Raw genomic sequence first — 26837 nt, 5'->3', positions numbered from 1 at the left:
TTTTAATCTAAATTGGCTGGCAGTTCTCTTTGTATCCATACTGTTTTTTTTTTTCCCCAAATAACTTCCCTTTTTTTTTTCCTCTTTCTAATCACTATATTATGTCTTCAGAATATCACTACTGAGCATTTCCCATTCTTCCTGGATTGGCTTCCTCCACTGCCCCCAGTTTAGTCCATAGGCTTCTGACTCTGACATTCTTCTGGATGCTCTAAAATCTCCTCTCACAAAATCTCAGGCAGGTGAGAATATTCCTCCTGGCCTTCTTCTTCTTCACTTCACTTCACAAACTCTAAGTGGGGTGGTCACTTGGCCCAAAGGTTCTCCCCCTCGTGGTGGTTAAAGATCAAACATTCTTCTTCCCTGCAGAGGCTAAACTCCTACCACCTCCACCCACGCCAAGGCCCCAGGAGCCATGACCAGACAAAAAAACCTGAACATCATAGTTCAAGAAATCATAAAAACACTTCCCAGATCTATCAGAAACAGAATCCACCATCACCTACTGAATGAAACTCCAAATTGAAAACACTTCAAAATCCAGAGCTTCCAAGTCCAAAACAAACAACAAACAACAACAACAACAAAAACTGCAAGCAGTCATACAGGAAAAAATTAAAGTAGCAAGGAGCCAGTTGGGATCAACCAAGGCTTGGCAGCTGCCAGTTTAAAGAAGAGAAAATCTCAGACTAGGACAAAGGCTAGGATAAAAACTGAGAATATTTCACCCTCCAAAACTGAGTGTAGCTCAGCAGAGAGTTATCATGTCTAACTTTAAGAAAATAAAGGTCTTTCAAGAATAACTGATGAAAAACAAAAACAGAGAGCTGGGTAGAAACTTTGAAATGTAAACACAAGAGTGTCGAGGCATAGACAAGTCAATACATTTGAACATTAGAAAAGGCTAAATGATGAATCTAACAGGAAGAGAAGAAAGAAATTTCCCTTTACAATCTTAGTCTCTTCACTGGTCACAGAAAGAGTTAGGACTAGGTGGGGGTTTTGTTGGTTTAAATAGAAGAAAGGGGCGGGTAGGGAGGGGGGAAGAATGTACCAGAAAATAAATGAGAAAAAGAAGGGCGAGGAATTTACTACTTTGTATAAATAGGGTGCATGAAAAGAAGAGTAAACAAACAGGCATGAAAGTGTGGAGGAACAAACATCTCCTGACCTCACTTTTATCTGAACCAGATAAAGGAAGACTACAAAGATGAAGACACCCAGAGAGTTTAGTGCAGAAATATGCTCATCATGGATACATACAGGTAGGACTGGGAAAGGGGAAGGTGGGAATAAGAGGCTGGACATGGCTGAAGAAGGAAGAGTCCTAAGTCTCTGGAAGCTACTCTAATCATGAAAAGGAGAAGGGGAGCAGAATGGGTTGGAAAGGAATATCGAACAATATGTCATTTGCAGGAAATACATTAATAACTTAAAGATTAACATGGAATTCAAAAGAAAGGCAAGAGACAGAATGTGTCAAAATTCAACTACAGGAACAAAAGGTCAAGCTATATGAAGAGACTTAATGAAAAACACTGGGAAGGAAGTGGGCAGTACCAGATCGCAGACCACATGGCACAGCTGTAGTCCTTAAGACAATTTGGTGCTGGGTAACAGACAGGTTGATCAGTGGATATGATTAGGTATAGAATCACTGTTTGTCCTTATTCTCGAAGAGGACCGTGGCATCAGGAAGGAGATGTCATGAAATGAGGGAGGGCTCTGCAAAGTCACCAGTCTCTTTCCTCCCGAGCCATCATGTACGCAGTACACAAAAGCAAATAAGTCTGAGGTCCCCCTGATCTTACCAGCCTAGTCCCACTGTCACTGAGCTGAACGAGTAAACCTAGGGGAGAAAGTCCTGGCCTCCTTAGCCATCACAGCTACTAAAGACTCAGAAAAGATTCTCAACAACATAGCCCTTGGCTCCATCAAATGGTATCAGGGAAAATGACCCCAAAGATGCAGAGTCCCTGTCTCCTTTGCCCTTCACCCCAAGGATCTGCAGCTGAAACCTGTCTTGTGTTTTCTCCCCTTATGGGAATGCGGGCTTCCTGAGAGCAGGAACCATCCTGGTTTTCTGTCTGTGTACCCATGGTCAGCACTGTGCTCTGGCAGTAGTAAGGGCTGAATGAATGCTTTGTCCTTCATCCTCAATGTTCATCCTAAGGGATGGCTCCCATGTTGCATCAACCAGGACTGTGTCACTCTTGTCTTTTATCCACAGCCCCCAGCACACAGAAGGCATTCAACTTAGTGAAGGAATGTGGGGAAAGGAAGGAAGAACCATGATGTCTTGTGAATAAAGCATGTGCACACCTTTTGGCAAGCAGTCTTGTTGTCACATGACTCCTCCCCATTTCCTTTATTCTGAGAAATAAAAAGTCCATCGCACTGCTGAGATAATGAATGCTCCAAGTGCAAAAGGCACGTAAAGCAGAAGCACGCTAGGATGTGGCCTTGGTGCTGCCCCAACTCCACCTGTCCAGGCCTTAGCTCTGTTCTCTACAAAGGAGGGGCCTAGAACAGGGTTCTGTCCAACAGACGACCCTCTGGCTTTAGAGTCCTGCTGGAGAACCAAGTCGTCCCACCAACAGACTACAAGTTCATGACAGAGCTAACACCGGCAGCACCTGGTGTCCAAAGGGCTTTGTGTATCTTACCTCATTTCATCTCCACAACAACCTTGTGTGGTAGGTGCCATTATTATTATTTCCATTTTACAGATGAGGAAAGTGAGGCTGCATCAGGTTAAGGGACTTGTTCAGCGCCTCAGATTTCATAAGTTTCAAAGCAAAATTCTAGTTCAGGTCTTCCTGACTCCAATTCCAGTACTTGATCCACTATGCCACCCAGCTCTCTGGTCCAAAAGCCGCAGGTGGTTTTAATTTACAGTATTAAATCTCAGAATCTAAAATTTCAAAGCCATTTGGAAATTTTAAAATATGAGCCCAATATCTTTTTTTAGCCCATTTTTTTTACTATGAGAGAGGCAACCTGGCACAAGGCCATTAACTTACTGGCCTTGGAATCAAGAACACCTGAGTTAATGTCCTGCCTGGGCCAACTTTATGACCTTGGGTCAGTCTCTGGACTTCCCAACAACCCCAGCCATTCTCTAGGGCAGGCTGCTTGACCCAGGGTCCATGAATTTTGTTTTAAAGCACTTGACACATCTACATCAATAGAACTGGTTTCCTTTGGGTTCCAAATCACCTTCAGAATCAAATATAAAATCTTGTTTGGTGTTCCAAGCCGTTCACAACCCACCCCACCCCATCTTTCTAGTCTTCTTACACCAGACACCCCCACATGTATTCTTCTATCCAGTGACCCTAGCTTCCTGGCTGCTCCACGAAAAAGACGCTCCATCTCCCGGCTCTGGGCATTCTCTCTGGCTGTCCCCCATTCCTGGAAGGCTCTCCCTCCTCTTCTCTGACCACTGACCTCCCCGGCCTTCCCCAAGCCTCTTTGTTCCAGCACCTTTATTTCCTATTTATCCCACACAGGGCTTGCTTTGTACGTCTCTGTTGGCATGTTGTCTCCATTAGACTTGAGTTCCTTGAGAGGTCCACAGTACTTAGCACGGTGGCTGGCACACAGTAGGCACTTACTAAATGTTGACTTACTGACTAGCAGACTGACTTGGTAATCCTCTGTGTTTTACTGCATGCCTTTACAAACATGATTCTGAAAAAGCCTTCCTCCCTTGGCCTCACCAGCCCACGGCCCACAACACACCAGAGGGGTTCAGAGGGCCTGAGCATGACAATTAACAACAGATGGGCTGGAAGCTGTTGCTCGCAAACTGTGGTGGGAGTCCCACATTGATGAAATCAAGCTCTGAACCAAAATTAAAACTTTAATAATTAAGCCAATGCTTAATAATAATTCTATCTTAGTTCAGATTGGTACCCAAGAAATCATGATTACTATTCTACCAATAAATCATCTGATTCCTAAAGAATAAACCTGAAAAATGTCACGGAGTTCCTGATCTCGTATTGTTCTATACTTACCTTGGTATATGTCGTGTTGTCAGGAAACTGGGATAACACAATTTGAGGCCTTTTCGAATCAATACTTGCTATTCCTATTTCCCCTCTGGCAAGCCCTCTCCCTTCGACAACCGCGACAATAACCGAGGTAACAGAGTGAGTCGAGACTGCAGATGAGGACGTAACTATAAAAAGTTAAGAAAGGCAACTGAATCAGAACAAGAGACTTGCCCACCCAAGCTCTGTGCACTCTGTGACATCTGCTCCAACCGCCTTCACAGCCACTAGAACAAAGTATTCTCAACCACCCACGGGGTGGATGGTGGAAAGTCTTCACACACTTGGGGTAGACATCCCCCTATCTCACCAACTGATGTGAGGCCTCTAGGTTACCCTCAACCTCGTTTAGCCTGTCTCCCAAAACAGTTTACCTGGGTCTGGCTGCTGTGTGTGCTACAGCTTCCTGTAGCCACAGGCGAGAGCCGAGTGCCAGATGGACACCAAAGTTGGAGAAGCAGCCCTTGCAGCAGGGGGCCGAGCACTCCCTGAACATCCCAGACCCGGCCCCTCCTCCGGTAAGAAATGGAGAGCATTACTGCCTCCCTCTCTAGCTTGTCATCCGCCAGTTGGAAACTGCCATGGACTTGAACCCAAAACCTACCCAATTTAAATGTGCAGTATTCCTTGGCCAGGAAGATGAGAAAAAAAAAAAGCCCAACAACAACCTTAGAACTCTGAGTAGAAGTCCTCTTACCAAGCTCTGGCCCAAAGGGACTGTGCTACATTGACAATATGAACAGTCCCTAAGTAAAATGAACCTCTTTGAATGCCTAGGTCAAGCATTTAAAGCTCTTCCCAAACCCGTTCTTCATCTGTATTTACTGTCTTCCATTAGAAGGTAAACTCCTTGAGGGCAGGGCCTATTTTTACCATTCTTTGTACAGATCCCCCAGTATTAGCACAGTGCACAGCACAGTGTAAGCAGTTAATGAATGCCTGATGATTGACTGACTGGCTGATCCTTGCCTCTGGACCCTCTGTATCACCTCCCCTTCCCATCACCCTGGCTTCCTACCTTGGGGCATGTTCAACTCCTTCCTTGCCCTCAAAGCTGATCTGCTGCCAAATCTTGTTTCTCCCACCTTCACAGCAGCTCCTGTTTGCCTCACGTTCCACCCCACCCTGGCTCTCCCTCTCTCCCCTGCCATTCCTGCCATGGCCTTCTAACCCTTCATATTCAGCACCAACCTACCCTCCACTCTCAGCGACCAGCTCATCCCAGTGAGCCCCAGTAACTCACAGTCACTTCCACGATCAGATTCTAACTCCTTTCACTGGAACTTAAAGCTCAGCATAACCTGGTCTCTTCCTAATTTTTCAGTTTTTTGAATCCTTACTCCCTTCCACAGCCTTTACTTTCTCACACACAGCTACCCACCTCCCACCTTTGCCCTGGCTGACCCCACATCTGAAATGGTTGGTCCTTTAACTCCCACCTTGGCTTCCCCAACTTCCTCTAACCAAACCCCACCTCCTATAAGAGGCCCTTCCTGGCCCCCTCAGACTCAGGCCTTCCCTTCACAGAACTGTCTATCCACTCTGCACACAGCTCGGATCTACCTAGTTTTTTACAAGTAAACTTGAGGGCAGGAGCTATCAGTTTGCCTTTCACTGCATCTGCAGGGCTTAGCACGGTGCCAGGCATGGGGTAGCGATCACTTAATAAATACTTGTGGACTTGACCTGTGGCAGCTGTCTGTGTACCTGCCTGCAATGTCCTCTGTCCTCACCTCCACTTATTTCAAGTACTTGAGGCTTCTCCCTGAAGAGCAAAGGCCTTTCCTGCTCCCCCCAGTGGCTAGCTTGCCCTCTGAGGTGACCTTGAATCTCCTTATGACATATATGTGGGTGTTCTCCAATGAGTGGCTCGAGAGTAGAGCCTTGTTCAGCTCTTTTCTCTGTACCCTCAGTGCTGAGCACAGTGACCAGCATTACCATTTGCCAGGTGGGTCTTGTGCAGGCCAGGGTCCCTTTTAAGTTGCAGTGATGTTCTTTTTACTTTCATAATTGTTAGTCAACTGATTATTTAAGATCTGCAGAAGGAAAGAGAACTCTACCACAGTGTGAAGCATACCTATTTTCCAAATGTGCAACAAGGCCCTAATTCTACTTAGTTCTCTTACTTTTCCCAGTCAGCTATTTAATGACAATAACTTGGGGTTAAAGCAAACTGCACCTTCTGCTATAACTAGGATCCTAAATAGTCTGCTGCTTTGGGACTTGCTTTCCCCAAAACAAAAACAAACAAAAATCAGACATAGCAGGCTTCCTTGCTGAAATGAAAAAAGGAGGATATGTGTTTTGGAAACTCTGTAGCTGGGTAGTTATTTTATTTTTTGCATGAGGGTGGTGAAAGAAAAGGTAACGAAAGTTACGGCAGTCCCTCTAACCCTGTGAGAATAGCTTATGGCACACTCTATGAAGATTCAAGATGGTGAGATCCCATCTCCCACTTTGGCAAAAGGTTTTCCCCAGAGAACGAATAAGTCATAGAACCTGTGAGGCTGTGAGGGCCCAAGGGAGCACCTAGTCCCACACACTGTTTCACAGATGAGCAGATGGAGGCCCAGCAAAGCAAAGTTACTTGTCCAAGGTCAACACGCTAATAAGTACAGAAGGGATGTCCCAAGCCTGATGTGTTCCTCTCCAGCTTCCCCACATGAGCAATTCTTATACGTAGGTGCAGGAATCTTCTCTCTCTCATCTAAAGCCCCTGACAGCCTCTGCTTGAGCAGTAACAGGGAGCTCATTGTTTGTACCCAAAGCAGACTTCGTGACTCTCAGGACAACCTCAGAAGAAAGTCTGTCCAGTCTCATTTCCTACTTTAATACTCCATAACAAATAAATCAACCATCCCACCACCATCACCATTCACTTCAGATGTTTGTGATTCTACAGAAATAAAATTCAACATGTTAATGTAACAGTTTCACATTCTTGCTTTTTACCTGAATGTCCCATTTGAGGTGTCTTACTTCCATAACTGGATCTGGGAGGATTACCAAAAGCCGATGGTGTCTTTATGACTGGAGCAAAACTGCTATCTCTTGCTGAAGATGAACTTGCAACAGAGGTAAAATTCAGTGCACTAACATTTTCTGCAAAAGAACTTTTGTCCCCAAAGTATGAATCTAAGCAGGAAAAATAAAATGTGAACATATGGTTTTAAAAACTTTAAATACATCAAAATCATTTAGTGATGATGAATTTAAATAACCATGTATTATGTCCTGTAGTCAAATGAGATAAGAGCTAGCATTTATGTAGCATTTTAGGGTTTGCAAAGCACATTAAAAATATCTTAATTTGTTTTCACAACAACCTTGGAAAGTAGGTGCTATTACTATCTTCATTTTAGAGCTATGAAATGAGCATTAATGAAAAAATTTACAGAAAATTTAATTTCTATAAATGCTGAATTCGCAAATCTGACAACAGCACATTAACATCTCATTTTTCCTACATCCCTTCCTACATTTGTCATTTACTTTTTCTGTCCTATTATCTAATCTGATATGGTTACTTTTTTTTACATAGGGTGCCTTCTCTTTTTAGACTCTTCAGTGTTGTGGTCTCAGAAACTCTCTTTCCTTTTTCTGTCTCTTGAGAGAGCGATTTTTATGAGCTTTAGAGAGAGCCGATGAAAGTCTAGGGGTAAAGCTGTGTGCTCAGGTAGGCTATATCCAAAACCTATTTTAAACTTTACAGGAATATCAAATTCTGCTAAAAGTGATTTATCAAATAGAATTAGTAAATCATAAGGTCCACAGAGAATGAAATTCTTCCTTTTAGAGGCATCTAGGTATTACAGTGGATAAAACACTGGGCTTGGAGTCAGGAAGATCTGACTTCAAATCCAGTCTCAGACACTTACTAGGTGTGTGGCCCTGAGCTTGTCCTCCCTCTGTTTGCCTCAGTTCCCTTATCTGTACTGTTGTCGGAGTTGTGAATTGATCAAACTATTCTATAGAGCAATTTGGAACTATGCCCAAAGGGCTATAAAACCATGGATACCCTTTGACAGAACAATACCACTACTAGGTCTGCATCCCAAAAAAGATTAAAAACAAAAGGGAAAAGGACTTATATGTACAAAAATATTTATAGCAGATCTTTTTGCGGGTAGAATTAGAAATTGAGGGGATGCACACCAACTGGGGAAAGGCTGAATAAATTGTGGTATGTAATTATGATGGAATACTATTGTACTATAAGAAATGATGGAGAAAAAAAAGAAATGATGAACAGGATGCTTTCAGAAAAACTTAGAAAGACTTTCATGGGTTGATGCAAGGTGAAATGTACTGGGTACAAAGTAACAGCAAAATTGTATGATGATCTGCTGTGAATGACTTATTCTCAGCAATACAACAATCTATGACAACTCTGAAGGACTTAAGATGAAAAATGCTATCTATCTCCAGGGAAAGAACTGATGGTGTCTGAACACAGAGTAAAGCAACTTTTTTTTTCCACTTTATTTTTCTTGAATTTTTTTTTGTCTATGTTTTCTTTCACAAGATGACTATTATGGATATGTTTTGCATGACTACATATGTATAACCTATATGGAATTGCTTGCCTTCTCAATGAGAGGCATGGGGAGGGAGAAAGGGAGAGATTTTGGAATTCAAAATTTTAAAAACAGATGTTAAAAAAGATTTTTTTAAAAAAGGTAGGACAGTTTGTACAGGGGATGTGGGCGAAGCAGGCTGGAAGTCAACAGTTTCTGTTGTATCTGTTAATTAAGGAAAAGTCTCTTTTAATGAAATAAAGGTTTCTGATCTAGGCAAAAAAAAAAAGTTAGTCATATCAATCAAGATAAAAAAATCTTTGTAAGATTACCATCTGGGATGAGTACCCGACCTCATGTTTTACTAAGTAAAAAGCTCTTTTCACCACTAGCAGAGATTCCCTTCTCTACAACTCAAAACCCCCTGACATCTCCTCTACTCCAGGTTCTGACAAAAAAAAAAGGTAATCTTTCTCCTCAACAAGGCCAACCCTTCTTCATGTGACCTTGATCTCATACTCTCCCTTGTCATCTCCAGCAGACTGCCCAGACAATTATCCCAGTTCTTTCCAATCTAGAGAAATCTCCTTGTTTGGGAGAAACTGAAGAAAAATTAAACAAGAAACTCTCTAAGCCCAGATACTGGCCCAAAGTCTACTGCTGGATCAAGGAAAAATAGGGAGTAGAATGTTAAGAAGTAGACTCAAGAAAGTTAAAACAGTTGGCAAGATGAGGTAAGGTGAAATAAGTAGAAAAATGAGAAAGTAAAGTGAATTAATAAGAGTGAATAATTGGGTGGGGCAAGTTGGTGAGAGGTAAGAGGCTGCTATAAGGCTAAAAGTGACTGTGGAATTGTTAGAACTAAAAAGATTTGGAGCAAGTCTGCCAGGTTATTAAGGGGTGATTATTATCTGTAAAAGATGTAAACAGGCACTTAGGGTTGGGTTCAAAAGTTATTTCTGCTCTAAGTGGACACATGCCACATGTGTGCCCAAAACACAAAATCATATAAGAAAAACGACAGGGCTTATAGGGAAAATGGGGTTAGGGCAAAATTCCCCAAAACTTTGTCAATGACATATAAAAAAGGTAGGAGTCCAGTAAAAATGGTTTTACAGATTAAACAGCTGAGCAATACATAAACATTACGATAATGTACAGCAGAGTGTGCAGCCTCAGGCCCCTGTTTGGGAAAGTCTTTTTCGAATTGGGCAGGTGGCATCTGGTGGGAGGGCGAGTTCTGGAAGCCATCCCCTCTCTCCTATTGCACAGAAGAGATACAATACACACGGCACTTTATCTTGAAAAAGATCTGAAGTTTGCCTGTGGAAAGGGCCTCAGAAAAGTTTTAGCTTATGAGTGGAGATCATACATTAAGCAACTCAAAACTGTTTTATGCTCAAAATATTCCTTAATATATCAATTTCACTGCAATAAAATCACATTTTCAAAGAAAGTGATAAAGCCCAACTGTACCCACAAATTGTTCAAAACACAAGGATGAAAATTTCAGCCATTGTGGAGAATAGAAGAAATTGTACATGAAGTAGCCAGTGTGTGTATTTTTGCACAACAGAATGACTATTATCTGTGTTCCATATGTAGGCTAATCTCTCTCCTGAAAGAAAAAGTGAAGGGACTCCAACACCATCTCTCCAGTTTGTTACAGAGAATTAAGTTTCAAAAGGAAAAAGAAGCAAAGCTTCAATAGGCATTCTGAAATGTGAGGGAAGACTAGATCCTTGTCATGTTGGAGAGCTGAAGGGTATTACATCAAGGAGAAAGGAGAAAAAATGGATACTGTACACCCAAAATCAATCAATCTGAGGCTCTTCACAGAGAAGAGGAAGAAGCTCTTGGTTACCCAAAGAACAGCACAGCTGAACCATAAATGCCACCATCCAAGTTTCAGAAGAGAAGGGATATTAGGTGGTGATTCCCCTGCTCAGGTGACTAGGGGAAGCAATCTGCCCCCCAGGTAACCATAATGGAGAGCCCTACAGTCTCCCTGGAGCCTGTATTCAAGACATGACAGAGAACCTCCCAAGACTTTTCAAAACAGATGACAACTACCCACTTCTAGTGCTTAACATGGGTACAAATGACGTTGCCAGAAGGAAGCTCAAAAGTATTACCAATTCTTTAATTTCTTCAAGAAACTGAAGACCATAATGACCCAGATCAGTTTTCTTCATTGCATCCACTGAAGTCAAAGGATACAGGAGAGAAAAATTCATTTGGTAAGTTAATGGCTGGCTAAGAAAGTATGCAGTAGTCACAAAATGACTTTGTGGCTACAGGTGGAGTGCATATAACAAAGGCTGTAATTTGCCTGAATGGAAAGACATGAACTGAACCCTTGTGAAGTAAGAAGCATCAAGAAAACAATGTCTACAGAATGACAATGATAAAAATGGAAAGAATAACAAAACAATGTAAAACAGATATTGCAATTGTAAAGAACAAGCCAGGCCCCAAAGATGAAATAGGAGAACCCTCCCCCTCAACTCCTTTGCAGAGATGCAGCATCCACACGTTGGGAACAGGGCTTACACTGTCATGTTTTCCCTGTGCACTGATAATTTATATTGACTTTTTCCTCTTTTGCCTTTAAAAAATACTGTTACTTGAATGGCTCTCAGAGAAGGAGAGGGCAACACTGAGGGAAACTATGGTGAGAAAATAAAAATGTATTTAATAAGTAAGTTTGGCCCTGAAGAATAGGTACAAGAAGACACCATTCTGAACTCCTCTGTAGAGACAGTGGAGGTTTATGGGTGAGAATTGGTAAATGTAAAATCAGAATTTTTTTTTGATGGTTTTGCTGAATTTTTTTCTTTTAAAGATTCTTTGTTTTTATATAAGGTATGGCTCTCCAGATGGGGAGAGAGGTTAGTCAGTCAGTCAGTAAATATTTCTGAATTTTTTCTGAGCACCTTGGGGATTCAAATAAAAGCAGAAGACAGTCCCTGTTCTCAAGGAGCTCATTGTCTAATGATGGAGACAACAAGCAAGCAACTATATATGAACAAGACACAGACAGGATACATTGGAAAAATAAAATATCAATAAAATCTATTTTTAAAAGAATATATTTACCAAGAGTCTTGCAAAGCTAATCAAAAAGGTCTCAAAAACTTTGAAAGATAGGAGCAGCTAGGTGGCGCTGTGGACAGAGCACCAGGCCTGGAGTCAGGAGGACCTGAGATCAAATCCGACCTCAGACACTCGACCTTATTAGCTGTGTGACCCTGGGCAAGTCACTTAACCTCACTGCCTAGCAATAATAATAATAATAATAATGATGATAATAATAATAATGATAATAATAATAGCGGACTGCTGATGTATACAACCAAGGTGGTCAGTCTGCTTGCCCCAAGTCTCCCCCACTGCAGTCCATCCTCCACTGAGCCACTGAAGTGACTTTCCTAGAGGTCTGATCATGTCACTGCCTTACTCAGTCAACTCCAAGAGCTTCCTATCACCCCTAGAATAAAATACAAAATGCTCTGTTCATACCCCAGGCCCTTCCTCCCTTTCCAGTCTTTACATGTACTCTCTGACACTTACCTTTCTATAGGAGGTCACTGGTCTACTGGCTGTTCCACAAACAAGACCCTCCAGCTCTCAGCTCTGAGCATTCTCTCAGGCCTTCCCCAGGCCTGGAATGATCTCCCTTCTCTGCTCCAACTACTGACCTCCCTGGCTTCCTCTAAGTCCCAATTAAAATCCCACCATCTACATGAAGTCTTCCCTAAGACCTCTTAATTCCAGTGCCTTCCCTCGGTTAATTGCTTCTTTTTTTTTTTCTCTATGTAGCTTGCTTTGTATATATTTACATAGTTTCCATTCCTTGTGGGCACAGTCTGTATTTTGTGTCTTTTAGTATTCCCAGCACTTAATATAGTACTTGGCACATAGTAAACACTTGGGGCTCAGGAAAAGACTTGTGACAACCTTCCTCCTCCCCTCCCCCTATTCTTTTATACGCCATAGATATGCTAAATAAATCCTTTAATATCCTGTATCTTCATTTCTCACCAGGCTATGTTCTGGACTTTCTTCACCATGGCCCAGCAATCTAATCATCCTGGAATCCCACTCAAGCCCTGGAATTCTGACAATGGAAATACTCTCTGCCCTTGGCTATCTCCCTCTCATTGGAAGGCTGTTCTAGATCCTTCACTGCAAGAGGACCCACAGACCAGCTAGGTCTTCATTTCTCTGCATGACAGCCTTCTCTGCTACTCCCTGTCCTAACCCAACTCCCAGAGGGTACCTTCACATTCTTCCTCTCCTCCCGAGCTTCATTTTACGCAGTCTTCCTCCATCAGAATGTAAACTCCTTCATATATTTATATTTGCATATTGTCTCCTCCATTACTGTAAGCTCCTTGAGGTCAGGGACTGCCCTTTGCCTCTTTTTGTAATTTCAGGGCTTAGTACAGTGCCTGGCGCATCTTAGCACTTAATGTTTGACTGCTTGTATTTATATTCCTAGTTCTTGCACAGTGACTGGTACGTAATGCTTAATACTTGCTACTGAGTGATTATACAGGCATTTTATACAGGTGAGTCAAGCACCAGAGATGACATAAGGGGTAATGCTTATTAAAACTCAATAATGGGATTAAAATCACATTTCAGATTTCCCCAAGTGGGCTTCAGATAATGTTCTCATATTAGAAACCATTATCTTCCCGATGAAGAACACACAGCATAATGTCTTATAGCTATTAGTGTTCAATAAATGAGTTGAGGAAGAGCATTCCAGACACGGGCAGAACGTCTGGATTTGGGAGATGACCTATCTTGTTCATGGAATAGCAAGACCAGCTCACTGAATAACAAACGAGGGTGATAACAGGTTTAAGAAGATTGAGAAAACATGAATGTGGGGCTAAGGAGCTGAATGGAATTTAATGAGAACAATGACATGACTGGGCCTGTGCTTTCGAAAATCACTTTGGTGGCTGAACAGAGGATGGCCCAGAGCGTGGGGATGCCCCAGCAGCCACTGCAGCAGTCCACATGTGAAGGGATAAGGGCCTATCTCGGGGGTGACAGTGTCAGAGGAGAGAACAGGGTGCATTAGAGAGAAGTTGCAAAGGTAAAATCAATAGGCTCTGGCACCATATTGGATATTGATATGGGGGGGTGAGAGAGTGAGTCCAGGGCGACTCCTAGCTTATGAGCCTGATAGAGGAACTGGGGTCACAGGGGATAGAGCACTGGCCCTGGATTCAGGAGGACCTGAGCTCAAAAAAAAAAAATGGGGAAATCTGGAAGGGAGAGGTTTGGGGTGGAAAGCTGATGAGTTCGGTTTTGGCCATGCTGAGTTTATACTTCAGGTAGGTGGTTTCTTTTGCGTTTTGTTACACGCCCGTGACAACATTATTCTATAGTCCTCCCCGCCTCCTCAGGCTCCGTCTGCCGGTCCTGCCCTTGCCTCATGCTTTCCCTCTGACTCCCTCCCCAATCCCTGCGGGGCAGAGCTCTGCTCTCCCTGGGTGACCCTGCCTCTCTCTGCGTCCTGGTACGCTCAGGCTCCCCGCTAAGCACGGCTCACGGTCTGTACAGGGTAAGCACTATATATATATATACACACACACACAGCTATATGTGTATCTACACCCGCGCCAGCTATCGACCTCGTATCAGGCGCACAGCTGGTGAGCCAGGCCCTGAGCAGCGCAGGGCACACGAGGGGCCACGCGGGCCTGGACGCAAAGGGAAGCCTCCCGGGCCCGGCGCACCATGACGTCATCGCCTCGCGTCACTCCCCCCCTGCGGGAAGGGGGCCCTCCTGGGCCCCACTTTGCAAAGGAGGGAGGGGCCGGAGTCTAACCCTCCCAAGGGTCCGACGACTAATTTGACCTTGACCTCGGCTCTTCTGGCCTCCAAGGCCGCGACCCCGTGGGGGAGGGGAGGTCACTGCAGAGGAGGGAGGGGAGCCTGGAGAGGTCCGCGGCCCAGCCGTGCCTTCCCCCACCCGGAGGCACCACGGGGCTGGGCGGGGGCGGCCCCACCTCGATCTGCCCGGGGGGCGCTGCCCGGCACGCTGCGGCCGCTGCTGCTCCACCGCACAGGGCCGGGGCTGCTGCTGGGCCCAGGCCCCGACCAGGAGCTGCTGCTGGGCCCGGGCCCCGACCAGGGGCGGTGGCCGCCGGGCAAGGGCAGGCCGCGCTCGGCCGAGCCCCACAGCGGAGTCCGCCGGGGGTCGGATGTGCAGCAGGGACCCGGAGGCGGAATCCCTCTCGCAGGCGAGGGGAAGTCCCACAGCCGCGAACATGAGGGGCTCTGAGCCTCCGGCCCGGACATCCTCCTCAGGGAAGCCCCGCCCCGCACTGACGCGTCACCCACGGGGGGCCGGGCCCGAGGAGAAGCACAGGGCGCAGGTGCAGAGTCACGTGGCCACGCCCAGCGACTGAGCCCCGCCCCTCAAAGCAGGCCTCTCTGCCCGAGCGAGGCTGCAAAGGCACGCCCCGCTGGAGCCGGAAATAGGCCCGGAAGGGGAAGCTAGAGCGGCGGGCAACGTAGGGAAGGATCAGCCATTTGCGGAATTAGAGGGAGACCCGAAAAACCAGGCTAAGGATCACGGACTGGGCTCTCCAGGAGAGGGAAAGAACCCAGGCTTGGAATAAGCACATGGACAAAACCGCGAGCGGCCGGCAGGAGGCCTCACTCGGCCCACGTGATCAGTGGGGGAAGGGCCGCCCCGCGTCTGGGCAAGCCACGTGCCCTGAGGCTTGTTCCTGAACTGCAGTCTTGGGCACTGCGGTGAAAGTGGGGTGGGCTGAGTGGAAGCTAATGATGCCGCGGGAAGTCAAAAAAAACGAAAAAACGTGAACTATCCTGTGTGTCCTAAGGAAAGCAACTGCCTCAAAATACATCAAGGAGAGATCTTTTTAAGCAGTGAACTACTTGAAAGCAGTTTTAAGAATTCCTAAAACTGCCCGTTCCTTAAGCAGACGATGAAAGAAGCCACCAGTCACCCCATGAAGGTACCCCAACACCGGAGCTTCCAGGTCGACAGTATTCCTGCGCCATGAAGCCACAGTTAGGCTCCCGAGGGATTAGAGTCACCACAGTAAAGGAACGGAGTGCTTGGGATCCAGAATTACCACGAGGGGGGAGAGGGTGGGCAGAATGAGGACTCAAGTGTTATTGATGACAAGACCAAATTGAAGATTTGACATGCAAATATAGAACTTGAGAAGCACCAAAATGGCAAGAATGAGAAACCATTAAGGACAGTGTTCCCTCTTGACGAAGACTCAACGATGATTGAGATGCTCCCGTCCCCACCCAATTGTCACCACTGAGGAAGGAATTTATAACTTTCACATTAATCAACGTGTAATGAATATACCAATAGTTTAGTTTTCTGAAGAGCTTCCTCTCTGGCTTGGGAGTTACAAGCTCACTATGCAGCTTGAACTTATTAATCAACACTCACAATCCTTGGACCTTAAGTGAATAGAATCACAGGTTGTAGAACCTGTTCCCTCTCTGGTTCTGTACTTTACGGGAGGCAGTCACATTCCCCAAAGACTTGACACCATAATTACAGTATTGTGGAGCTTAAGGGTTTCTGGTGGGAAACCTCTAAATGGCTGTAATCCACCTTCGCCCCCCTCCCTTCCCTCGCTGTGATTTAAGTATATAACCTGTGCTTTTACTTCACCGTGAAGTAAATTCACATTCCTCACTCTAATTAAACTACTTGATTACTGGCACTCCCATCTCTAGGCCTGCTCTGAGCATTCTCAGCTTAGAAAATGGCATTACAGGCCCAATTCAGCCATTTGGGGGCCTCCTCAACGACCCCATTTATAAATGTCCTCTCAACAGGACCACCTTCAAGATTTTACTAAATGACTTTCTGCGCTTCTGACGCATTTGCCCCACTTAAAGGAAGCTCCTTGAAAGCACAGCAGCAGCAGCAGCAATGCAGCCAACATCAGACCATGTGAAATCCCAATGTTGTCTATGGACAAAAATGTTGGGGATCTGTAAGGATGTAGAGGGCCACAGACTGTTCGTGAGGTCTCACTGACGGACAGAGGCTCCTCTCGCAAAGGTCTTTAACTCCCCTAGTTATTATAGGGTCATTAGCAGTCTATTCTGGGATTGGAGTCAAATAAGTACACAGGACGTGCATGCACTGGTCTCTGAGCACAGCATGGGCTATACGTCATTGTAACTTGAGAAAGAGTTCCTGTTATTTTACTATATAAGTGCTTTGCTAAAAATAAACGGAGTTGCTTCCATCCTGCCTCCCGCCTCATCAATGCACATTCGAGATAGAAAATCAAGCTGGTCTTGATTCATCAGGTGATTGGGAAATCCTAGGCCCTAGGTAGGCTCTATAGACAAGTGAACTAGTTGTGTACAACAAACAAAATAAAATTCAGGGGGATACAAAATCTCAACTGGAATACTCACTTTATTCTCAAATTTTTCCATGCTAGGCTGAAGATCCATCTCCATGTAAGCACACTAAAATCATTCATCACACTGCTGTTTGGACATTTTCCTGAGACATATACAAAGAGTATGCAATATAGGTGGGCAAGTTCGTAACTTCCTAACCCATTTATAGGGAGCAAGTCTACACAACAAATCAGTCCTTTCCCAAGTAAAAGATGTTACACCGTTTACTTTACATGAACACTAATGACAAGCTAATGACAACACTTCTACAGTCCTGGTGAGGAAGGGCTTTCATTTGTTGCTGGGTTTTTATGAAGAGCTCATTAAATAGAAATGACATCTTTTCATTATTTACACATCAAAACTTCTGATACTTGGCAATCATTTACAAAGGCATTACATGCTTCAAGTGCCATTAACCTACTGCGCCAACAATTAGACAGCATTACAGTCAGTCACCTGAAGCTATGTATTAGGACAGGGTTGCTTTTTACAATATATATCCACACACATATATAACACAAATTTATAATTATAGAATTTATTAAAATTGATTTGACACAATGTACAACGTAAGACCAATTCGCCAAAACTCTGTTCGGCTACGTTCATGTGCACGTTTGAAAAAGTAAAGATGTGTCAAGCACTAGTCTAGTGGGCTTGCTGTCTAGTTCACGAGTTCTGGCTGCACATTGATTCTTCTAAGTGCTTCCTCAGGCATGCAAAACACAGGATTGACTGGCTTGATTTGTTCATCTCCTAACAGAGAAAGTCCAGCAATTCCAAACAAGGTATGAAAAGGGTCCACCTATTTCGGAATTAAGAAAGCAAGGTCAGGAAACACAACTCTTTGATACATTACAACAGGTGTTCAATTGCAAAAGGCCTCCAGAAAGTATTAAGGAAAATTAAAATGTGAAGGGCTGCAAAGTAAACGAATCACATTGAAACAAAGGTGTAGTTTTTATTTGCAAAAACCAGTTTAAGAAATTCTGGCATAGAGGAAACCAGTCCATTTAATTAAGTAAAATGTATTCTGCTATAAACCAAAAGCCCTAAACAGACAAATTAAAATACTCTTCATCACAGACACAGGTCATTTTTTAAAACGGGAGGCTTTGTTTTCCTTTATAGTTCCCGAGGAATTAAAGTACATTTTTTTGTCTGAAACTTGTGAATAGGCCTGTAGTGAGATAAAATTTTCCCCAATAAATCTGTATTGAGCTTACTAAAAAATAGTTTCAAAGGCCCCTTCATCACCCTGTTGTTGTACTTTCAAGGACAGCTCTATAGTCACATAGTTGTTAAATCAGCACTAATTGTTAAACAACAAAACCCCATTCTGCCTTCAAGAACTATCCCCCACTTCCTCAAATGGGGCACTCTACTTTATCCCATTTTACAGCTCCAGGTCAAAACTATGACAAAAACAGCATAGTGAGAACTTGCCATATCTCCTGGCCTGTCTGCAAACCCTCCGGTCTCTTCATCTTGACAAGCCAAGATGAAACTGCGCAATTTCTCCCGGTCAATCCAGTGAAGTCTTCCGATTATTTTCAAGGAAGCTAAGACCCACCAGGAATAACATACATCTGGTAACTGAGGGGGAAAAAAGATGCAAACATTTGTTTCACTGGTAACTACCCACCCCTCCACCTGTCTATGGATGAGAAAACTGCTAAGTATTAAGAAACAGGTGGATTTAAATAGGCTACCTTAGTCGAGGAAAAATAAAACACACAAAAAGAAAAATTTCTAAGCCCTTTTAATATTAAGCTAGAAGGGGGCAGCTAAGTGTCCCAGTGGATAGAGCACCAGCCTTGGAGTCAGGAGGACCTGAGTTCAAATCCAGCTTCAGACACAACACTCACTAGCTGTATGACTCTGGGCAACTCACTTAACCCCAATTGTCTCAAAAAGAAAAAAAAAACAAATTTAGAAGGAATGAAAGCTTCCAGTTTAGGAACATTCCAAAATTGAATGTGGAAAGAGCTTAGGATAGGGCCTTTCTTAATGTAGAACAGGCAGCTAAGAATTACAGGAGAGAGGGAATAGTAAAGATCCTCCAAGTACAGCACTAGCACTGATGGCTGATCGGGTATGAAGATGACCCTAGGTATCACATAGCAGGCAGAGGAGGGAGATTAGCAAGTGCATTCAAATCTGGGCAGCAGGTGGACCACAGCTTCACTGCCTGGGCCAACTCTCTACTAGTGTTTAAAAGATAACAAGATATCCTTCACGGGATCTAAAAATCTAGCCTCGAAAAGGAGTTTATGTTGTAAAAGTATCAAGATGACTTTAATTGTGAATTCCTGTGCCAGCACAAAAAAGGCCAAGGGGAATATCCTTAGGGAACACATGAAGATTGTGCCAATTCTTAGGATTCTCAAGATTACAATTACCTTCTCTGGTCGTCCATTGAGGCCACCGGATGGTAACTGGCGTTCGCAAAGCCACCAACCGAGCAAATCGGAATTAACTTGATGCAACTGGCTAGTAATAGCCAGAAATCCTGTGCAACAATAGATCTAAAATTACAGACATAAAGTTCATGTATATAAAATTTTATTCTGACTTCCATACTACAGGATTACTGCTAAATTAAGGATCGCTTGGAAAATTAAACGTAAGCCCCGGAGAGAAGACTGTACTCAACTATTTGTGATCTGTCAGCAAATTAATTCATCTTTGTTCCCCTACATCTTAATGTATTTTAAATGGTAATTAGTACACTTGAACATAGGTAGGAATGTTTAGTACTGTGCTGAAGATGATCACTATTTTTGGCCAAAAAACAAGGTGGCAAAGTTCCCAGACTTTAACTCACCTACGCTGCCATACGCTAAACCAGGGTGCTAAGTGCTTCTGGTTTCTAGGAATGGTGGGGAGGATCTATCCCACAAAGGGTTGGTAAGCCAGTTCCAAAAAATGGAGGAAACACAGCTAGTTAACGGTATAACAATAAAAATGTGCCACTAAACAGCAATCATGTGACTTGGGGCCCCGGGTCAACATTCAAATACTGCCTGAATGCTCCAGACCGTTTACCTGCCCAGCGTGGGATTCAGAGCCTGGTCTGCACCCAAATCCACCATCAAAGTTCATGCAGGATAAAACAAATTCTATTGCCTTTTCAATATTGATGGCATCTAGCTTCCCCTACAAGACAGAAAGTGTTTTTCAATGAAATTCCAAAGACAGAGACAGTTAAGTTCACAACTCCAATACAATACTTAAAACTTACCAAAAGTGCTAATGTTGCCACAGCACAGAAAGAAAATCTTGTATCGATTTCACCTGGGGAAAAAGGCACCATAATATAAACACCCCAGTAAATACATGTGTATCACATTAGATCAAGATCTGCTATCTCCCACACGCCACAGCCACACCATTCCTCTTGTAAGCAAAACTGAAAATAACAACCTGGTCCCCCTTCTTAACAATAACAGCTAATGTTTATCTAGCATCTACAGCCAGCAACTGCACTAAGATCTTCACGATATCTTATTTGAGGCTCTGACTAGTCCCAAGGTCACAGAGCTAACTAATCAGAGCAATCCTAGAATTAAAAATGCTTGGAAACACAGGAAGGGATTAACTCCTTCCTCCTTTAAAAACAAAAATAAAAAACTGGATTTTCATATTCCATCAAACAGCTGGTTGGTATCCAGTCAATCCCTTTCCTGGACAGCACAGCCTGCACTGTTTTCAGAGAGGTGATGATAATGCTTATACTGAAGATTACAGAAGGACTTGGTCTACATTTCTAAGGTGAAATGTTGCCCTCTCCCTCTTCACTCAAATATTCAGCAAGTTTGTAAAGTTTTCTTATTTCTACTCCCTCTTTTCCAGTGCAGATTCTTTTATAAAGAAAATACCAAAAAACTTTACAAAGCCACCAAATATCAGGGGTGAAATTTACCTACCTTATCATTCTAGACTTGCCCCCTCTGATCCAGTGCTCACATATGCTGAAATAGAATTACTACAGTGCATGCTGGGACTTCCAGCAGACAGACATATCTCCAAACAGACCAGCTGCTTAGTGGGACCTGAAAAGATGGCAAACTTAAAGAGTTTAATTTCTTTTTCAAGTCCCAGATACATGGGGACACATTAACTTGCCACGTCAGCTCCTAAAATAGAGTTTAAAAGCAGCCTATCATAGAATACTAATTCTCCGCTCCTAAAATGATTCTTTACTTGCACTTAGGGCCTACTCTAACAGTGCAATTCTGGTCATTATGCTAAACTGACATAAAAGCATTACCCCAGATGTCGCCAGCAAAGGACCCATCTTCTTTCTGAAGACTTTGTACATATTCAACAACTTTATTTACATCAATAACATTGAGACTATCATAAAGAGTAAGAATCTGCAAAATAAAAAATGCAGTAGTTACTAAAATTTACGTCACTGACCTCCACAATACTCTTTACATACAGCCCAACTTTCTGAAATTTAACTAGGCCCTTTCCAAATTCATCTTACTCACTGTCTTTTTCCTATTTTGATTATTAAGAATTAAGGGCAAAGAGCACATTTTACAGTTAATTTTTAGGCAATTATTTAGTGCCTGCTCAGTACAAAATACTAGGAATACAAAGTGAAAACCAAAGAGCCCACACCACCAGGGTGCAGATAAGCTACCAGAGAAACACGTGGTGGACTACTTGCAGGGTACATTTTGGACATTTGGTGTCCATTCAGTACTCTTAAGAGGATATTTAAACCTCAGATCACCTAATCCCAATGCCCCCATCTTACAGAGGAAACAAGTTCAGAAAAGGACGTTCTCTTCCCCTAAATTATACGGGTCAGGTAGGACTTAGGACTTCTGCAGATTTTGCTCTCCCTAGTACAATGTAAGCTCTCCAGGGCAGGAAGATCATTGTCAGGCACGCCATGTGCTTGGCAAATAACCCCTATCAGTCAGGTTAGGTAGCCCATGGGTATCCACTAAAGAGTTCAATGGTCCCAAAGAAGCCAAGCTATGCCCAGTCACACAGCAAGCTGGCAGCAGAACAAGGATCACAGAATCCTACATCCCACTTCTCAGTCCCCTCTCCATTTTACTGTCCCAAATACCAACTGGGGACAGTGTAACTTTACATTAGTATCTAAGGAACATAGCATCAGATATGAAAGTGATCATGAAAAATGAATTTCCAAGGTCTCAGCGTAATTCTAGAGCTAAAGTAGTGCTATGCATCAACTTTAGATTCAGCTAATACATGCCATCACATCACTGACCTTGAAAGTAACAGCTTTGATTTCAAAACAAATAGCCTTACCTAGAAATTGCCCTCAACACTGTTAGGTGATTTAAACAAGGGAGAAAAAAAAAAAGCAAGGGACCATATTTACCTGAATAGCACTAAGAGTGTACAAAAGGTGAGGATCGTGGCCGAGGCTGGCACTGATGCCACCACACTCATGCTGGCATGCCTTTATGAAAGTGAGGATTTCCTCTCGATTCATTCGATGAAGCTGTCCCATTAGATCCATCACTGTGAGTCCCCAATAGATTCCACTCATCCTCAAGTATTCAGACATACAGTACTCCTGAAGGGAACATTTGTATTGTATCACGTTAGACTATGTTGATATTACTGTATATGTTTTACCTAACATGGTAAGCAGGTATGCTTTTATAGTAATTCACTTTCTGACATGGCAAACTTCAATAACTTCAATGCTAGCTATGACTAATTCTTGGTACCATGGCGTATACAAACACCATTAATCAACCTCTGCTCTCAAGGACCTAGCAACACAGTGGATAAAACGAGGAAATCAAAGCACAAATCTAACTTAACGTGGAATTTTGCTTAGAGGAACACCCCCTGCAGAGAACAAAGGTACCTCTCTTTCTAATATACTAAGCTACCTACCTGGACAAGTCCCAATGACTCTGTTAGGAAATCAAGCACAAGTCATGATCCCTCCCCCAGTTAAGAACTTGACTTAGCTGATGACTATTCCATTACTGTATCAGAAACTACCGGAGTGAGCGGCTAGGTGATGCAGTGGACAATGCCAAACCTCGGAGTCAGGAAGACTACCTCCCCGAGTTCAAATCTGGCCCCAGACACTAACTAGCTTTGTGACCCTGAGCAAGACACTTCACCCTGTTTGCCTCAACTTCTTCATCTGTAAAATGAGCTGGAGAGGGAAATGGTAAATGCCATGAAAAGTCAGAAATGACTGAATAACTACAAAACAATAACAGTTTACTCTAACGGTTTAAGTAATAACCCGAACAAAAATGAGCCAAAATGCATTAAGGAAAATGTTTCCCACTCTCAAATTTTAATGCTGATGTTAAAAAAAAAAAAAAGGCCATTTGCCCTCTCTATAAGGGCTGGCTGAAGCGCAGATGCGTTTTCTGATTTAACGTTAAAGGGTTTACCCGCAATCTTAATGACAAAATAAAGCCCGAGAAACGGGACTTTACCCAGGCAGGCTCAGGGCCCGGCGGCCTCGTACTCTCGGAGGCGGAGCGGGGCCGCGGCTGCCCCACGATCCGCACTTCGGTCCAGACCCGTCCCGACGCTTTCAGACAGCGCTGACCGACGGCGCTCCCCTCCCTGGCCCCAAGGCCGCCCAGACCCCCCCTCCCCCAAGTGAAGCAGGCCAGCCCTCGCTCATTCCCTAGGCCTCGGCCCGCCCGGCCCGGCCCTACGTACGTAATCGTCCTTCTTGGCTCCGTAGGCCGAGATGTAGCTGGCGTGCTTGTCCAGCAGCAGCGTGTCCGGGGCATCCGGCCTGATGACCACGTCCTTCTCGGGCGTGCCCTGGGCAAGACGCAAAGGCCGCTGGTCAGGGCCCGAGCGACTGCGGAGCTCAGGACCCCGGTCCGCTCCCCAAGACACGGCCACCCGCACAGCTCGGCCCCCGGCCCAGACGCCCCCGAGGCCCCGGCACGCACCGGCCCAAGGCCTCGACCCCCCGATCCACTCTCCCCGGACACCCCACGGCCTCCTCCGAAACCCGGCCCACAGACCGCCCAGGAGATCATACCCACCATGGCCAGGTCCGGAAAGAAAGGGCGAGGACGGCCGCGGGCGCCCCAAGTCACTCGGCACCTGCGTCAGCACGCACGCAGGCCCCGATCGCGCCGCCGGCGTAAGTGGCCCCGTTCTGGCCGAAGGACCTCCCTGCTCTACGAGGCGTCCGCGCCGCTGCCTGCTCAGAAAAACCTGGGACGCCGGCGCGGGCACGGGCGCATGCGCATGCGCAGGCGCTTCTTTCCCTTCCTCGCACTGGAATAACCCAGGAGACTCGGGTTTATGGCCTTAGGATTATATTTGTGGCCGCTAGGGGGCGCCAACGTGTACAGAAGGCTGAACTTGGAGCCCGGAAGGCCTGACTTCAAATCCAACCTCAGACTCTAGAAAACTGTGTGGCTGTGGGGAAGGCACTTGGCCTCCCATGCCTCAGTTTCCTCCTCTGTAGAACGGAGGTCATAACAGTCCCCGCCTCTCGGGGACGTCGTGGGGAACCAATAAGAGAATCGTTGCGAAGGGCAGTCACTGTGGCAGATTTCGAGCTCAGATCCGGTCTGGCCGCTTCCTCTGGCACAGGAGGAACCGGAGGCTGAGCAAGGTTGGACGCCTTGCCCAGGGTCACGGAGTTAGGAAGTACCTAAAGCGGGAGTAAAACCCCGGGGAACCTTCCAGAGGAAGGGCTCCTGGGGCTTCCCGGAATGTCCCACAAAGGCTCTCTCAGCAGACTTCCTTCCTTGAGGGAATGGGCTGTTAGCAAGTGGGCGGTGCCTCTCCAGCACCCTCGATCAGTCAGTCAATCAATCACCAAGTGTGGAGGACCTACCATCTGCCAGGCAAGGGCAGCCAGGTGGTACGTGGCTGGAGTCAGCAAGACCTGAGTTTGAATGTGACCTCAGACACTTACTGGCTGTGTGACCATGGGCAAGTCGCTTAACCCTGCCTGCCTCAGTTTCCTCATCCGAGGCAAACACAGTTAAGGGACTTGCCCGGAGCTGGAGAAGGAAATGGCAAACCAGGCCAGCCTCTCTGCCCAGAAAACCCCTGCTGGGGCCAGGAAGCGTCAGACGCCACCGGCCACTGGTCACCTCTGCTCATCGCCCGGAGCCGCCCTTCTCCCAGTGGGCGTAGTTAAATGCGACCGTGGCTATCCCTAGCAATCTGCCATTCTGAAATGGTGTGTCTCACGATTCCTGATGCTGCTGTCCCTACAAGACCGCGCCTGCCTCGGCTCCATCTCTGGGGCTTTCCGTTTGACACGTTCAGTTATGAAGTGCCTCCTGTTTGCCAGGCTCGGTGCTCGGTGCTGGGTGGTGACATAAGACCCAGGCAGTGCCCTGCAGGAGCCGAGATGGGGGACGTGGGGTGGTGGGCAGATAGACCTGAGATGTAAGTGCCACGTACTGACTGAGGCGTTTCGTTGCCAGGGGAGGCAAGGCTAACAGCCAGGGGCCATGCCTGGGTAAGTGAAGGAGGGAGCAGACTCCCAAAGGAGAGGGGAGAGAAGGAGGCGCTGCAGACGGGCCGGGCACTGGAGGGAGGAGAGGGAGCGGCGCAGCATAGCAAGGAAAACCCTAAGCAAGCCCCTTTGGGGTGACGGCGAGTATGGCGCCAGCGACCTACAAGGGGCCTGGAAAGCTGTGGCGGGGGCATCTTCTGCAATGCTTGAGCGAAGAGTCCCCGCAGACTCTGGGGCAGGGCCGGGAGTGGAGACATTGGGCATCGGCACCCTGGCCCGCTGGATGGTGATTGCCTGGGCCTACCACAGGAGCTGAGAGCCTGGCCCGTGGGGGTGGGGTGGGAGGGGAGAGAGGGGATGGAGAGGAGGGAGGGAAGAGCTGACCACACAGGGTCCCTGACGGCAGGGCAGCAGGGGGGCGAGGGAGCCCACACTCTCAGCCCCGGGTGTCTACAAGAATCATGGGGCCCTTTCCGATGGCAGAGAAATGGAGAAGAGCGCTGGGTTTGGGGGGAAGCTCATGACGTTTTCTGCGAGCTGGTTTTGAGATGCCTTTGGGACAGCCAGGTGTTAGAGGCAGATCCGGGAGGGAAGGCTGGGAGTCCTTGGCTTGGCCATGACAGTGGAATCCCCAGAACTGATGAAATCTAAGGGAGGGCAGCAATGAGAAGGAAGCCTGGGATGGACCAAACATTGGGGTGGGGCGATGCTGCCCCAGAGCAGGAGAGTGATGTCAGGTAAGGGGGGGTGGTCAGCACTGCGAAAGGGACGGAGAGGACAGGAAGCTCTAGATCTGAGGATGGGCCACTGGACAAAGAGGCGCCAGGGAGGATGGTCAGAGAGTAGCCGGGGCTGGGCCCAGAGGTGGACACCACGCTGCGCAGACTCACCCGAACAGAGCCACCCAAGAGACACAGCCAAATGTTCACTTGTCGAAGGGAGTCTATCTTCGTTCCTGGAGCCCACCCGATGGGGTCAAGAGGGGTCGTGAGCGTGCGAGTCCAGTGCAGAGTGCCCTCGAGATCCTCCCATCAGGCTGAGTGACTGCACTGGCGGAGCCCAAGCAGCAGGTGCCATGACGTGTGTGTAGTACATGTGCATCTCCCGGGTGCCGGCAGCACAGGGAGCTGTTTGTGTGTCTGTCCATCCCTCCCATTGCACACATGTACTCATGTCTGCACACACATGCCCACGCACTCTTCACTTTTGTAGCCTGCTGATGGCCGAGTCTCTTTCCGAAATGCTCCTGGGCTGGGCGGCACAGACGTCTGGGTGAGGCTTCCAGGTCCTCCTCCCTGCTGAAAACCTTGGTGTCTTGGCTCCCGGCTCATTCCTCAACAAGAGCTGGAC

The 26837-nt window shown here is 45.8% G+C and overlaps 2 protein-coding genes and 1 non-coding gene across 8 annotated transcripts in view; all 3 read right to left on the bottom strand.

Annotated features, from left to right (window-relative positions):
- The window catches only part of MSH4 (mutS homolog 4), an 87243-nt gene extending 72331 nt beyond the window's left edge, over positions 1 to 14912 (bottom strand). For all 6 annotated transcript variants that reach the window (XM_020968519.2, XM_020968522.2, XM_020968523.2 and 3 more), the window contains exons 1-3: positions 14608 to 14912; positions 7011 to 7193; positions 4023 to 4186 (exon numbers count right to left, since the gene is read on the bottom strand). In XM_020968519.2, coding sequence (XP_020824178.1) covers positions 4023 to 4186; positions 7011 to 7193; positions 14608 to 14899 — 639 coding nt within the window. In that variant the 5' untranslated portion in view covers positions 14900 to 14912. The remainder of the gene's footprint in view (positions 1 to 4022; positions 4187 to 7010; positions 7194 to 14607) is intronic.
- A 2097-nt stretch (positions 14913 to 17009) lies between these two features.
- Positions 17010 to 24151, bottom strand: RABGGTB (Rab geranylgeranyltransferase subunit beta). Its single transcript, XM_020968540.2, has 9 exons — positions 24049 to 24151; positions 23711 to 23818; positions 22389 to 22586; positions 21291 to 21396; positions 20262 to 20314; positions 20066 to 20176; positions 19420 to 19545; positions 18464 to 18613; positions 17010 to 17822 (listed from the first exon to the last, which is right to left on the bottom strand). The coding sequence occupies exons 1-9, from the start codon at positions 24049 to 24051 to the stop codon at positions 17682 to 17684; spliced, it is 996 nt and encodes a 331-aa protein (XP_020824199.1). The 5' UTR covers positions 24052 to 24151; the 3' UTR covers positions 17010 to 17681.
- On the bottom strand, positions 22192 to 22275 carry LOC144458087 (small nucleolar RNA SNORD45). The gene has a single exon (XR_013487639.1). It is a non-coding gene; the product is annotated as a small nucleolar RNA SNORD45 (small nucleolar RNA).
- Positions 24152 to 26837: the final 2686 nt, after the last annotated feature.

This window comes from Phascolarctos cinereus, unplaced genomic scaffold, assembly GCF_003287225.1.
Source record: "Phascolarctos cinereus isolate Bilbo 61053 unplaced genomic scaffold, phaCin_HiC Scaffold_5;HRSCAF=322, whole genome shotgun sequence".
Taxonomy (NCBI): Eukaryota; Metazoa; Chordata; class Mammalia; order Diprotodontia; family Phascolarctidae; genus Phascolarctos; species Phascolarctos cinereus.
Note: the sequence above shows the minus strand (reverse complement) of the source record. Positions and strands in the feature narration are given on the sequence as shown.